At 30.9% G+C, this 17,178-nt stretch overlaps 1 protein-coding gene across 4 annotated transcripts in view; it reads left to right on the top strand.

Moving 5' to 3' along the window:
* The window catches only part of LOC126771914 (histone-lysine N-methyltransferase MECOM-like), a 99,083-nt gene that overhangs the window by 56,114 nt on the left and 25,791 nt on the right, over positions 1-17,178 (top strand). For 2 of the 4 annotated variants that reach the window (XM_050492080.1, XM_050492079.1), the window contains exon 3: positions 12,109-12,536. In XM_050492080.1, the coding sequence (XP_050348037.1) occupies positions 12,109-12,536 (428 nt within the window). Of the gene's footprint in view, positions 1-5,299; positions 5,329-8,146; positions 8,736-12,108; positions 12,537-17,178 lie in introns of those variants that run through there. The other 2 variants (XM_050492082.1, XM_050492081.1) reach the window with 2 other exon arrangements.

Below are 17,178 nucleotides of genomic sequence, written 5' to 3'. Positions count from 1 at the left end.
CATCATCAAAAAAGTAATAGCCTGTAAATGTCTCACTGTTTGTTTTGGACCACTACTTGTGAAAGGAGAGAGCCTATTTCACCACACATGCGACAGATTTATAGCACCGTTACTTTAGTCGTGCTTGGCCAGATATGTCCGTAATCTTCGATTAAGATTAACTTGTTCTAACCATTAGGCCGGTTCTTTTGTATATCAATAATTTGTTTGAATTGTCTACTTGCATAAGTCATCTTTCATTAGGTTTTAACTTAAATTTACAAATGTATAGTAAATAATATTCAACCAATATTTCAGTTGAATAATTATATTTACAAATCTAGTCAAACGGGTTTTTACTTTTAACAATAAGCTTAAATAAACTGAACATTTATACTTCCTATTTATAAGATGTTTTATGTCAACTGCTTATTTTTTTATGTCTATAATTATAACTTATCGAAAACTAACTTACGAAATTTGCAAAATACATGACATTCTCACACTACCGCGTACGTTTCTGTATCGTATTTCGTATAAAAACTCGATCATTGTCATACAAATGTATCTGTTGTTATGCCGCGTAATTGCTGTCCTAGTGTGTAATTTGCGAAGGGCCATTGTGCTAGAGTCAATGCGAGCCCAGCTTTGTTTGTTATCAAGTCGATTTAAGTTAGGGGCAGCGATTTTATATAAGAAAACGTTCAAAAGGACTATACAGTTTTAACGGTTCTATTTATATAACAAGTGGAAAACCATCTCATACAAGCTTGTTCGTTGAAATTGAAGCTTATTCTTATAATAAAAATATAAAATAATGTTAACTTATCGATAAGCTATTCTTGAAGAGTTTTATATTTAACTCTCCTCAAAAGTTTTCTAAGCTTTGAGCTTTTTGTTGATCGTTTTTTTTTAATTTAACAATTGTTGATATTATAAAAAATATAAATTCAATAAAAACCTAATTCAAAACAGATATATTTAAACAACCACTTCGGTATATTGGTTGCAAATATCCTTTCCTCAGCACACAACAATAAACATCTTCTCAATAGCATCTAATCTTAAAACACATTAGTGGGATTTCCTCTAATGACTACTAAAACAGAGGCGAGGATAACTCTGTAAGTGGCTTTATAAGATGTGGTACAAGACATCAGGTAAAAGCGTTTCGGAGTAGCCCTAAGAACTCAAAACCGACGCGTTCAAATGAAAAATTAATAAAAAAATAACAGAAGTCTAGTTATAATAAAAAGTTGATTCGTTTTAGCTGTCAATTAAGATTCTTCTTTAAAATTAAAACGCTTTCGCTTATAACCTTAAGTGTAAATACGCAGTAGTGGGGTAGCTTGATTGATGAGCCGCCCTTGTTCTGATCGCCGGCTCAATTACACTACGATTACTTAATTTGACATGATACTTTGGGAGTTTTAACGCTCCCGCTTAAGGACTCCTAATTTCGATGTTAACTTGCTACCTTCGTGATGTCAAATTGATTTCTTAAATTAATTGAAATGGCGTTTATATTCAATCATTATTAAAGTTTTCTATGTTTTAGGTTTTTTAAGTACTGAAAACTAGTGAAATGTGATTTGAATAGTGTCCAAGTGTTTAAAAATTTGGATTTAAATTAATGGTGCATTACTTTTCTTCTTATTTATATTGTCAGTTACTAATTACTGAACATGCTTGGCAAAATATATAGAAAATTAAAATAATTTAAATATGATGTAAAAATAAAACGCCTTTTTAATATATCTAAATATTTTAAATTATTTAGATAGCCGAGCTGGCCTAATAAGAACAGGTGAATTATAACCGATGAGCGTGGGTTAAAACCCGGGCAAGCACCACTGAATTTCATGTGCTTAATTTGTGATTATAATTCATCTCGTGTTTGACGGTGAAGGAAAACATCGTGAGGAAACCTGCATGTGTCTAATTCTGCCACATGTGTATTCCACCAACCCGCATTAGAGCAGCGTGGTGGAATAAGCTCAAAACCTTCTCCTCAAATAGGGGGAGGAGGCCTCAGTCCAGTAGTGGGACATTCACAGGCTGTTACTGTACTGTACTGTATTTTGATACAATTCTTCTTGGTTCAATTTTGGTTCAAATATTAATAAATAAAGTGTGTAGTCTTGTGGAATATTGTTTAAGGTCTTTAGCATGTTATTAATCCCTCAAAAAAAAATGTCTGCGCTCGATTACTTGACGAGTAACTGCTAGCGTTACTTTCTAATGCTATTTTATTACCTCTATAAATTCGATGGATCGCCCCAGGAGGCGCTTACCGACTGGCTATCGCGCATTTCGATTTAGAATTCTCTCCGATCAAAATTGAAATGGCCGACCCCTTTATCGGAACAATTTAAATTGGACGTTTTAAACACAATTCTTTTGGTGGTCGAATTGGAAGGGTTCGTCGGTTAAATGACTATATCTCAATGCTTACGGATCTTTTCATAGATCAGTCGAGATTTAATCAATCGAATTTAAATTGTTTCATTTAAAATTTATCTCATGTTTAAAGTTAGGGACATTCAATATGTTATTTGTTTTGATATAAACAAATGTTCGCATGTCTAAATTTTGCAAGAGAAATTCCTTACTAAAAATTTCAGATTCTCGAGAATTAGTTTTTTTTTTTTAATTTTATTACATTCATAGTATAAACGGAAGAAATTATAAATATAAGACTTCCACATTCGAACAATTTTGAATTAGAAGAAAGAATACAGAATTTTTATGTTTTCAACTTCAATTGTTTACTGTAATAGATTTTATTATCTCGTGAAATGAATGAAGCAAGATGATTAGTACATTAAGCAAAAAATATTAGAAGAAATTAAAAAAAAGACAATAAATTACTGAGCAAAAACTACTAAGCCACGAATAACAACAAGGTTATTTTTCCAAAAATACCCTTGTTATCTATCAAACAATAGTTACAAATATAAGTCATTTAGTTAGTATGCGAAACACAAAGTTAAAACGTGAATTACAGTGTAATAGGCAACATAAACAGCCACGTCGGAGCCAACTTGGCGGAACTTTTTTACTCTGGCATTCCACCTTCGTAGAACAAAACCTCAGAGCAGAGAGTTTGGTAAAAGTGATATAACTGACAATTAATTAAAAAAATATGCTGATTTACGCAATAATAGATTATTATTATTATACGTATTTAAATTTGGTAGAACAATGTTAGAAACTCAATAAAACATACTTCTAATAATAAGTAGCAATGTACTATAAAATATCTAGCAATTGTTATTTTATAGATAAATTTCAAAGATGTTCAAAAAATGTTTTATTTGCTTTTCTCTGTTTTGAAAAGAAAAACACAATCCCTGAGGTACTACATAACAGATCTCAGAAGAATTGAACATTGTTCATTATTGTTTTTTTATTACGTATTACTATTTATTAGACTATAGGAGACTTCGAAACAACTTATTGTATTGTACAGTAAATAAATAATATAATAAATGTAGAAGATCATAATGTCATTTCCAATATCCATTATTCTAAAAGGGAGACTATCACGAATTCTCAACAAAGGGAGGTGCCAAATGGGGGGCAGTCCGCAAATAAAATTGTCGCCACAGAAGTTACGTCTCACGTACTCGGTCATTGTGAATTCAGTACAGGATCCCGGTTTGCGCCACCTTCAAGTTTGTTTCGATAGAGGATTTATTTAGCAGAATGTGTTGCTTGGTTCCCTGTTGTTGCTATTTGTGTTGGCGTGTTTAGCTATGTGATTTGATGCGGAGTTTCTAGTTTTGTTTATTTCATGATTAATTGTAAATATTTATATATATATTGGTTCATATCAGATATATAACGAAGCGAATAATCCTATAAGCCGAATTTATTTCTAAGCGTGAGATTACTTCAGATAATCCTTGTAGATATATTATTTGAAAATCATCGAGTTATTTCGGCAATAGGTATTTATATATTACTTGCTTAATTGATTTTATATGATCCAACCAGCGTGATATTTATTATAAGTTAAATATTATAGAAGTTCTTAAGCAAAATAGATTTTAGGTATATTGAATAATTTGTATTTCTAGAGCTACTGATATTGTCCATTATACAACATCAAAAGGAATAGACGATTATTATTAGAGTTTTCGCCCAGAGGATCGGAATTGCGATGAAAAGGGAAATGTTGCTAGCATTCTTGCTACCTTTCCACACGTTCATGTTTTGTTATGTAGGTAATTTTATTTTTAATTTGTATATATTTTAAGCTTAATGTATAGAAAAGAGGAATAGCTTATTGCCATTTCCTGGATATAACTATATATAACATAACTATAAAAATGTTTGATGTTGAGAATTATACAAACCAAACCTCTATAAGAGTTTATTTTAAAACGCAGAATGATCATTTACCACCATTGTCTAATAATAAGCTCGTTAAGTATATCCAGTAAAAAATAGTTATCCATTCCTTTATTTAGCTAAATATTCTGCAACTATAACGAAATAAAATCGTTTAGGATATTATCCATTGAGGTTCAATATACGTACAAAATGTATATGAGCGTCTGGTTTTTCCTTTATTGGGATCGCCATGTCGATGCTGGCATCCTTTGTCCGGCTAAGATGGCGGAATACACGCCGACCAACCCCTGCTGAGTAAATTCGCTTAACGCGCTAGCGAAACGCATTTGTTTGAAAGAAAAGCAGCCCCGTATTGGATAGGTTGAGCAAAATTTCTCATTAGTCAAACACAGAGCAAATTTTAAATACGACGGTTTTAAGAGCTTGGTATTCAAGGTATAAACGAAATAAGTATCCTATTTTAATGAGATACGATGTTACAGAAATAACGTATTGATTTATTATTTTTTGTTTTTATTTAAGTAAGAATAATATCAATATAACATCAATATTATTATTTATAAGCCCTTAAACTGTTACGAAATTTCTAGTTTATAATTAGTGCAAACATATACTTACGACTAGATAGACGACCTCGGATATTATAATGGTCTAAAAAAGGTATGGGTACAAAGCTATACTAATAAAGTTCAAACATAATACAATCTTACAAATGATGATATATGAGGAAAACAGCACCTATTTTAAATAATTTAGTTGCAGCTTTATGTCACAGCCTAATAAATTTGTGTGACCGAGGCGTTATTACATCATATAAATTCTCATACATGCAGACATGAACTGCATATAAATGTTCCAAAGACTTAAAATAGAATACATTTCATTTTGTCGGGTAATATTTCTGTGTTTCGTAGCTAGTTGTTATTAGCTAGGTAGTTATTAGTTTTCATTTAGGAGCCTACAACGGCGGCTGCTTGTAGAAACTCACACGTAAGAACTTTCTGAATGATAATTTGATACATATAATATGACTTTTATAGAATCGCAATATAATTTTTTACTTAAAGTAAGTAGTCAGACTGGCAAGTGGGCCACCTGATGATAAGCGATCAACCACCGTCCATACATTTAAAGGAATATTAACAACCTAAGAAATTGTTAATGCGCCATAAATCTTGGATACATGTTATGTCCCTTATGCCTGTAGTTATTACTGCCTAAATTACTCTTCAATCTGGAAGTCAACAATAAAAAGTGTTGCTGTTAGGTGGTAGAATATATGGTACCTACCTAGACGGACTTTCATAAAGCCCAACCACAAAATAACATGTCTGGTATTACACGTGTTATATAAAAGCATTTTGTATTGTGATAAGTGTTTATTCCAATAAATGATACTACTTAATTACTTGTTTAGTACTTATCAATCAGTAATTTAATTCCTATTTATCTACCTACACTAGTATGATAGATAAATATGATTATTAACCGGTGTTAATACTATTATAAACATATACATATACTTAAATGACAATACATCATTTATTGTTATGGATTAAGAAACGAAGAGCGAATCGTTATATCGTCGAAATCAAACATTTAAACGTTATCAATTTTAAATACTTTAAATTATATTGATAATAAATCAATATTAAATATTCAATTTTCATTTTCTTTGTAATATTTTATCAATCTTTTTTCGTTTTAGGTACTTACATATGCCTCTTTGCTCTGTATAGAGTATTATAGTCATAATACCTATATAATACCTTCTCCTCAAAAAGGCAGAGGAGGCCTTAGTCCATCAGTGTGACACTCATAGGCTGTTACTGCTTACCTATATCATGAACCTTGAACCTTGCGAAAATTTTGACTAACATGCATAGACCTACACAAACTGCTTTTATATAGTGTTGATATGTGTATCTAGGTTTAAAAAAATTAAATATAGGTATTTACCTCTTAATATGTACTTATTACTAATTGCAATATTACTTTTTATTGATATAGATGAGTCACATTTAGCGGATTTAGGCTTGGAAAATAAATAAATAATTAAGACAACTTCAACTCAATTATTTTTTAACACGGTTATAGTACCTACCTAATCATACTTTAAATCAAACAAGTTGAAAATGCAAATTAATATTTAGCATTTTCAATTTATAAGCATTTAAAATATTTATTTTGGACTAATAAAGTAGAGATATAAAAAACATATAAAGTGCGAGTTATCTTTTTGAAAAACGTAAAAATATTATTCGTTCGATAACGATTCGATCGACGAAAACGATACATCGTTTCGCTCAAACGTTACATATGTATATAAACTTGCAGTGAAATTAAAACTTGATATTCTATTTATTCTCCTTCAAAGAAGTGTAATTAGAAAAAACGATGGAGAAAAATTCGGTACGATTTGGTCATTTAAGTCATGATTTGGCTAAGAGTGAACAAAGATAAGTATCGCTTTGCGTAACATTTATTTTATAATATCTAACAAAACTATAACGTACATAATTATAAACTTACAAAGTCAAAGCGGATAGCTTGTATTAAATATATGCCGTGTGTAATCAATTATCGTATCTGTTTGAATCGATTAACAGACGACGTTTCTGTGCAAATCAATTTTGATTGTCACCTTCACGACTGATACTGCGAAGTGGGTTTTAAATCTTTATGACTTTATACCTTCCTACCTATATTATGCATTAAGCTATGCAGTGGTTTTATTGTAATTGAAATAAAATAAATCGGGTATTGTAGATGTCACAATACGGAGGTAAAATTAGGCAAAGGTATGTTGAATTATCTCTCATATAAAATAAAAATTAAGAATTAGGTTACATAACATTGCAACAATATAGTTGAATATTATGCCATAAATATAGATATGATGCTTGAAATAATACATTCATAATCAAATTGTCTATAGAAATGGGAACACTTCAATCAATAATCTACTTTATGAATACTAATCTCGAGCATCACCTGAAATGCATTTTTAATATTCATTAGCGATCGTATAGCGTATATATACGATAACTAGCTAGGTACAGTCAATCGGTTACTTGATGCGCGCGGCACCTGTGCCTTCGCAGACTCCGCTGACAGACAAAGACGCAGATAATAAGGAACATCCCATTGGTGCATCCGTCGCGCGGCCCCGCCCATTGCCGCAACCGACCAATCACGACCTCGCCTACAGATCTCAAGCGTTATCTAGTTATCTGCCGTCTCACTTGCCACACTAGCTATTTTCAGACATGAAAATGTAATGCAGCGCTGAAATACAAATGCAACGTCGAATACTTTTAGCATATCGACAACGTAATAGATTTACCGAGCTGCTCTTGTCTAATAGATTAAAAAAAACTGTATAAATTTGCATTGGCGTAAGTGATCTTTGAACCTTTTTGTAGTTAAATTTTAATGTCTCAATGAGGTAATCAATTCTGTTCATTGGTTGAGAAATTAATGTAAATAAGTAGCCATTGCCTTCTATATAGCGATTGAATACGACACGATAAGACACAAATTGCTAAGTCGTATTTAATACCTACGCTTTGTTTTTTAATCGACGCTGTGTTTTATTAACCACCATTTTTATTTGAAACTTTTATATACTTTATATTACACCTAACGCTACAACAAAAGGTTGATCACATTTAATCAGAGAGGTCAATCGTTTCTGGAGATGTAGCGCGACTGATTTCTTATAAACCCTGTCGATAACTGAAGGGCCTTTGTTTAAGCGTCACTGTTTTAAAATACAGTTAGTGTTATTGTAATTACGGTCGTCGAATTAAAACAATCATGTGATCAATATTGTAATAGGATACTGTTAATGTCAATTAGAGAGATGAAACAAGACTCAACATTGTCGTCATGTTAATGATTTCGAAAAAATATTTCCACCACCATAACATAAAGATGTTTTCAGATGTAACCTTGTATAAACGTCCCCGAAACTCGTATGAAAGAGAAGGGTGCGGTACAAAGACAAGGTGCGGTGTGAGGGGTATGGGGCGGCCCGGGCGAGGGTATGATTCGGGATTATAGGGATGAGCTTTCGCCTCCTCTCGTTACTCTGGGAGCGTTCGTCGCGGCCGTCGCACATATCTTGCGATCCCCGTCACCGCACTATCGGGATTGTGCGTAGCGCTCCGACGTATTAAAATCATTAAAGACAATACGAAATTTAAATAGTTATCTTATCAGTATAATCGTGTTGTGTTTATATGACAGTGATCCTCTCAATTTTTTTTTAATTTTCATAGTGACTCCGTTTAATAGAAATTGTTGCATTTTAAAAAAATGTGTTAATGGACTGAAAAAATAATGCTTGAATGCTTTAATTTTAATGTCTAGGTGATTTAGAATGAAGATGTCCGGTAAGTTTTATGAAATATGCATTATGAGAAGTTATTCAGAAGTAGGTTTTTTTTTTATTTAAAAAGTGTTCAATAAAGAAAGTAGGCTTACATACTTTATAATAATTAAAAGGTTGTACGATGCTAGGCAGGTAAGGACATATTGTAAATTGTTCAATGAATTTAATTTCATTACAATTTTTAAATAAATCTATTGTGTTATTCTTAATAAAAATAAATGAGCTTAATTAAAATTTTGAATAATTATTTAAAACCAATAAGAAGGTAGGTATTTTTTAATTTTAATTTTAGGGTAACGTTTCGTAGGTAGTAGTAGGTAGGTAGGTATTTTCGAAGTCGGTAGGTAGCTACTTACCTATTTAAAAATATAAAATATGAAACACAATAGTGTCTATGAGAGATACTTAAAATGTATGCATTAAATACCATAATATTAATAAGATAGGTATTATATATATATAATATTAGTATTATATAATATAATAATAGTATTAGTTAGTTATAATATTAGTAAGATAGATAAGTACTTATGCATTAATTAAGTAGGTAAGTAACTTTTGTATCTATTAAATAATTAAAAGATATTCTATTTGGTATGTATAGACATTATGCATTTGAAATTGTGCAACATAGATAATTTAATTTTCATTTAATTTTATTATAGGTTGTTTTAAAATTATTTTATCATATTTTATACCTATGTACAAATTATATATTTTTTAATTATATTAAGCTTATTAAAAAAATGTGAACCTTAATAATCAACCTTAACTAATTTATAAAAATACAAAAATATATATTAATAAGCTAAGTAATCCAGTGACCTTAATTTAGACAGAAATATGAACAAAATTATAATTAGGTATTATAAGAACGAAAGATTAGGATGTATGGTAGCGGACCTTTGACAATTGCAAACAGGATAATGGAAAAAACGGTGTAGAGTATTTGTTTTATGTTTTAATTTAATCGTTTTAATAATGTGTTCGCGATAAATATTTCAATTTCCATATAGTGTGTTATATTCATTTAAAAAATTAACAAGCATCACATGAAAAAACCTTTTTTTAATAAAGAAAAAACTTCAAGATGTGTATACATCGAATCAAGTGTTATCTCAAAATGTTAAGGGCGTGCGAAAGAACCCAAAATTATGACGGATTTTATTTATCTGTGGTAATATGGCAGTGTAATCTTTTGGCGGGCGCCGCCGGACAGAAAGTCTGTTTACATATATTGTTTGGAAAAACTTAAAGTTGTTCAAGCTTTAGTTTACAATATTGACATGTGAAATGTTTTTTATTTGTCCTAAATAAAATTGTCGTCTTCAAACGCTTGTTGATATTAAGAGGTTAATCTTTGACTTACAAATATCGTTGAATATTAGATCGATTTTCATTATTGAAATATATCATAATAACCTAAGTCAATAAATGAATGATAGTTATGGCATAACAAATACATACATAATAAATTATATGCCCAAAGAGGAGGTTAGGAATTAATCCAGGTAAAACATTTTACTTAAATATAACAAGACGTAGTTTCATTTCCTAGGTATCCTTCGTAATGAAATAGGATTTATAATAATTTACTGTTGACGGTTAAAGTAAACTACAAACACAGTACATATTTTAGCTTGAGAAAGTTTAGCTTTCCAAGAAACGCTTGACGGTCGTCAAACGAATACCTATTTTGCAAATATAATATCTGATGAGGCATGCAGTTTGCATGCTTGCTTAATTTTTCACTCTGATAAGTTTGACCAATTTTCATCCTTATCCCAACGCACTAAGAATTGTATTTATAGTATAATGAGTGTCTTTGTCGTGTTAAGAGTATTTTATGATGGCACAAGACGAGCCGTGAACTCTCGGTGACACAGCGACATAAGCCACGGTTATTGTCAGTCGCCGGAACTAACTCGTGAAATCGGCTTGCCTTGAGGTCTCGGAATACAGATAACATAAACCGCACGGTCATAAAATGTTTTATTTAATATTATAAACATGTTAGGAGAAAGTAAATGAAGTTGAGTTCGAATATGATAATTTTATTTTCTTCAACAACACGTTTGACGTGCAAAGTCGGTTCTTACTTAACATATACCGTTATATAGTTTGTACAGAAAACTGAGATTTATTAGCGAATTATCCTTATTATCTGTTTACAAACTACCATTAGAATAAGTTACATTATTACAAGCATGTATAAAAAAGTTATTGCATACCAACTGATGTGGTTGTAGCTATTTTAAAATGGAAAATTGAGTGCAATTTTAAAATGAGTCTTTTAAAATTTTGGTATTGTTTTAGGCGATTTTATGTTAATGAAACGAAATTAAATATCAATGAGATTTGTATAAATTGATTGCGACAGGTGAACTGGCATAGCAACCGATTTAAAGGAACGCAGTGCTTACCGAACTGGATTTACAAAAGGGATCCTTTAGACACGTTCACGCACATCCTGCGTTTTGTTAGACGGAACTGCACTTTTATAATGCTAAGCAGTTATCATTCCACTCTGGCGATTGTATTGTATTAGAGGTCTATCAAGCGTCTAATTTTAAAGAGTTTTTTTCATTGCCACGTGCTGTGGAAGACGTATGGACAAGATAGGGGTTGTTTTAACAAGTATATTAGTTGTAATGGGGCGGTTATGATTTATGGAGTGTCTCTTTCAGCTGTATTTGCCTGAGGGTTGCAGTTTATTGATGACACGCGTGCGTTACGTCGCTTGTAATGAATTTGTTTCCTTCACTAAACACTATTGTTAGCTATTTGTCTTTCTGCTTAAATGTGATAGTCGGTGGTGATAAATTACGTTATAAAAACTTCTTTTTATAAAACGATTGATATGTTTTTGATTACTTAAAAATGATATCATGTGTAAACGTTTTTAAAATGATCATTTTACACGGTTCAACGCTATGACAAATATTATATAATTTACCTGTTGTGATGTTGATTTCATTAGTAGTATAAGGTACTAATTATATTTCTTGCTAATTCTCCTACAATCGTCATCACGTGAAGGTACTAAAAATAAAAGAAACAAAGGCATATCTTCATGTTGATTTGCATTTCGGAGGGATGCTCTGAGAGACAAGAGACAAGCGGAAATCCTTTGTGGCGAGCGGAAGCCAGGCATAATGCGATCACCATCTTGCATTCCATCATTTTTTTTATGTCTGAAATAAGACAGGTTCGAGTTGTCAAGGCAGAGGAAAGATCGCAGTTTTGATTTATTATTAAAAACACTAACGAGTAACTACTAAATAGTTAAGCATTTGTATTTAAATTTATCAGCTCGCCATTTTAATGTACAAAACGTGTCTATTCGAAATGATTAATATTTAATTATTTTGCAGCGGCAGACAGCCAGGAGTCTGGCAGTCCTCCTCCCAGCCCTACTGACTCTACAGCATCAGAATCAGCGCCCACCCTAGTGCACATTAAACAGGAAACTATGGCCCCAGACATGAAAGAATACCACAGTGCATTAGACTTTGGTCTTCCCGACGCATACCTACCCCCAAGCTACGATTATACCAGGAATTATTTATCCCGGCCACTAGATTTACCGAATCAAAGATACTTAGAATCAGTTAAAAGTCCTGAAAGGAATGATGATGATTATAAGGATGAATTAGACAAGTTCGACTTCAATATGCCAAATGAACTGGTTGTAAAATCTGGGGGTATATTTGCTAGAGTTAATATTCCTTCTGGAACGAAATATGGCCCGTTTAATGGTAAATGGGACACACAGCCTTTGGAAAGAAGATACGCTTGGGAGGTAAGTTCTCTTTATACTGTACAAATATGAAATTAAGATTTGTCTGTAATTATATATTTGCTAATACATATTCATAAATTGAGCAATAATTGAATGTTAATATAAAATGTAATTCGAACAATATGATATTCATACTCTAAATGACATTGATTAGTGTCAATGTTCACTTTTACTAATTGGTTAATACATCTTGTTTTGTAACATGCGCTCTTTAAAAGAACCACTTGTGCTATCGGGTCAAGTGAGGATTAAGTGTCAAAAATCAATGGAGGGTCTTGTTAATAAATAATCTCCTAAAACTGAAGCTTTGAAACAAATGTCACCGTAAGCAGTAAACTGTTTATTTTATTGGTGTCCTTAAGTAGCACTGTTTTTTTCACGTGTAGTTATTGAAGTGACTTCTTTAACCTTCGTGTCACACTTCGTTGCATTTTGACAAGTTCATATTATGTATGATGCATTAATTTAGTGTGCGTTTGAACTGTTGACTACTTTAAGTATTAAATGTGATCGGTTTTAACTGATGATGGCAAGATTGGGGACCTAACTAAACTTTGTTGTGTATTTTAATTATATTGTTTTTAAATATTTTTTTTGATGCTATGCAAGGTGAAAAATCTGAGATTTTTTTAATATACTATTAATCGAATGCACATACGAGAACAAATATCTAATATATAATGACATATATCTAATATTACTAGGTTCTAAAACTTTTTAAATTATTTTTATCCATATTATTTTTTGTTTATGTAAATATAGAGCAATCTTCTACATTTTGATGATAATAAAATAATAAATTATTTTGCTCACTTAAGATCTTTTGTAAAATTTTCTAAAGTGTGTTCAAGTATGAAGATTGCAGAAGATATATGAATGAGGACATCAAACGATTGAATGCATTTCAAGTCTCGAATCTCAGAGGGTGTGGCGTTATCTGCCCATAGGAAGCGGAAATCAATTGTCTGTTTCGATTCCTGGATTACGCCAAAATTGATCGGAAAAAGTTCGAAAATATCGAATTTCTATCCGCATTTTAGGAACTTAAAATAAGATTCATGCCAATTTTAAATTTTCTTATATATTTATATCAGTAGGTACTCATTTTGAAAACGATAAAATGAGTATGTATCCATTAGATTTTTTATGTTTAAGACCATAGTGCATGAAGTTATTCAGAGATATTAAATATGGCTGTTTTTATTACTTATGTAAATTTTATATTTTAGCATTATGACTGACATGATTATATTTTATAAATTTAATAAATAATTTTGTATATTAGACTACTTTAGACTACAAAATCTTTTGCTATATTTTGTAGTCTAAAAGTTTTATTATTAATGATCCTAAAATATCTTTACGTCAAACTTGTACCTATTCTTGATGAACAATAAAAGTGGTATAACAGATAGTTCGCAATATTGTGGGTGTCATATTACAATCAAACCACGGCATTGTAAGTCGTTGAGGCGCGTACTTAGTTCCGGTTCTTGAATGGATAGATGGATGTTTGAATTGAAATGTATAAATATTTAAGTTTTTTTTTTAAATCACCTTGTTTATATATCATTATTGCTTCTATTTAAATTCTTACGATTAAAAAAATATTTTAAAATTTTACTATTTTTAAATGAAAATCATTCTAACGAAAAAAAAAATTTATTCAAGTAAAAATAGACTACTTTTAAGAATTTTTGAATCGTTATGTTACATATTGAATAGATTACACTGGATAAAAACCAGTGTAATTAACCAAAAGAAACCACAAGAAACTTGGTGATTAGTTACTCTTTTTCAACACGAAATTTGACCTCGAATTTTTTTTTTTTATAGAATAGGGAGGCGGTCGAGCATATGGGCCAACTGATAATGGTCACCAACGCCCATAGACAATGGCGTTGTAAGAAATGTTAACCATCGCTTACATCACCAATGCGCCACCGACCTTGGAAACTAAAATGTTATGTCCCTTGTGCATGTAATTACACTGGCTCACTCACCCTTCAAACCGGAACACAACAATACCAAGTACTGCTGTTTTGCGGTAGAACATCTGATGAGTGAGTGTTACCTACCCAGACGAGCTTCCACAAAGCTCTACCACCAGTGAATTTTGAAAAAATTTGAAGTGAAAATTGATTAATCCAAGTAGGTTTATCGATATTTCTAGAATCTGCGCCTAACCAGCACAAGTAGGTAAGATATACATATTACAATTTTAGGTTATATATTAGTTTTCAATTTATTTCAGCGTTTGTTTTTTCTATATAATAGTAGTGAACGTGATATCAGAGTAAAGGTGCCAATTGTGGGCACGTCATTAGAAATAAATCCTAATCGCTGACCGCGCTATTTCCGCGCTGTCGAGTATAAAGATTCTTTGATGCACTACTCCCTATTAAATTATAAGATTTACTTTAACTTTGTAATATTTTGTTTTCAAAACTTGCGCTTAACAAATAAACGATAATAAAATAATACATATTTATCTTCTACAAATACATAATTATATTTTATTAATATTTAACAATAGTCTGTCAAATTGTTTGATCCTAATTTTATGCTATAGGTAAAGAACTTGAAAATTTTTATCCGTTTTTTATACGTTTGAGTTTTATTTCACTTTGAGAACACTATCTCACATAGCAGTAAAATATCAAAGCTATGGATTAAAATCAATGTTCACATGTCTACATAAACTAAAGGGGTAACATTTATTGTTAGGTTGGTAACACGGTAGCGTTATCTAACCACCGTTTCACAAATTTTGATATCTCAATAAAGATTTTATAAAAAAAAATGTGATCCGGGTAATCAATGAATTCTTTACTATCATCCCGTGTCAAAGTGCAATAAAGGTGGCCTACGAATAAACCTTAATTTTGGTTAAGGCGTGACCCCCGTCAACAGTTTTTTTACATCAAAACTTTATATTTTAAAGAAAAAAAAACGAAAGTAACGGTGGATTTAACAATGAGAGACGTCACAGAATTCGTACTTAAAAATTAAAACTTGATTGGCGAGTTTTTTTTTAATTTGTCAAAAATCTCTTGAATCGCATCTTTTTCTTTACAATTTTTGTTATTGGCATTTGTTAAATAAGATTCCCTTTTTAAGTTAGTATCGATGGATGGGACTTTGGTTCTCACAAGGTTTTTGATCAATATTATTAATTGATTACTAACTGAGCAACTCTCTTCACCTTAATATGTAAATATATTTCTGCGTGTTAGTTGGAAACGTTCAAAGATGCTAATTATTTCATTTTTAATATACACTTTAAGTAATGAATTATAATCCAATAAAATATTATATAATTAATTCCCTGGGAACTCTACTCATCCGACGGGGAAATACCGAATGATAGAAACTAGTTTATTACAAAAGGATCGCATCGGCAAATGTCAATCAAAATATGAATTTATAAATTTGGTAGAGCTTTATAATTCGGGGTGCGATAGACATTGATGCGAAATTGGCACGTAATGGATACCGCTAATTTTTATTGCAATTTTTATTTGATTGTGAATGAATAAAAAAAACGATTTCACAACGGTTATGTTTGCTTTGGATCTGACAAAGGGAAATGGTTATGAATTTTTAATAGGCCTCTGTTTATTTTTCGCTGCGAAGCGTCGGTGCTTGTATAATATGTTTTCGATGTTTGTGTTATTTATTATTTAACAAATGTATTTGTTTTTAACTTAAATTTTTACTATATTTAGGTGATGCTATTTTATTATCGATTGATATCCGTCGCGTTCCTCACCTTTGACTGTATTCAATAAATAACGATTAATTTTATTAACGACTATTCTATGTAAATACATTATTCCACGCTCTGATAGTGAAATAGCGGTCAAGTTCTTGTGACACCTTTGATTGGCATGTAACGTATTATTTGCAACTAATTTAACGCTTTGTTACGAAAATAATAAGGCCTGTTTTTATTCTATTATTCTTCATGTAAGTATTCTAAAAAAAATGTAAAACTATAAATTGTGTTACGACTAAATAAATTTGAAATTATAATTTTAAATTTTGAACGTTAATTGTGTTTAGTTTTGGCAAAGCTGGGCCGAATCCGTTGCATTACTGTCAAAATATCTGTCATAATCGTGTGACATCTTTTCAACTGGCCACCCCCTTAGCAAAGGATTAACTTAGCCCCATTACATCTTCATTACGGTAGGCGGCTGACACACCATTGTGAATGAAATAAAAACATTTTTTTTATTGTTATTACATTTATTGCCATGATATACGATTCTCCGTTTACAAAGTACAGATGCGACGTATCAAACGTGCGATTAAGCAAAAAATTATCATTTAACTCGATGTAGGTTTAGTAACGATATGAAATGATATTTTGTTTAATTTATGCTTTTTGTTTTCATATATCTTTCAATGTCAACAATACGTTAATTATATTCATTATCGATAATAATAATGCTTAATGTATATATATTTTAAGCGATAATTTTCGAATGTGCTATTAAAATATTAATGTCACACAATTTAAATAAAAAAAAAACGCTTTTTTAACTTTGATAAAGAAGCTTATTGTAAATGTATTTAATTAATTACGTTTATGATATTAATTAGGTAGATTATATTTTATAGATAAGCTTATCTGCAT

Source organism: Nymphalis io, chromosome 11, assembly GCF_905147045.1.
Source record: "Nymphalis io chromosome 11, ilAglIoxx1.1, whole genome shotgun sequence".
NCBI classification, from domain to species: domain Eukaryota; kingdom Metazoa; phylum Arthropoda; class Insecta; order Lepidoptera; family Nymphalidae; genus Nymphalis; species Nymphalis io.
This window is presented reverse-complemented; position numbering and strand designations above follow the sequence as displayed.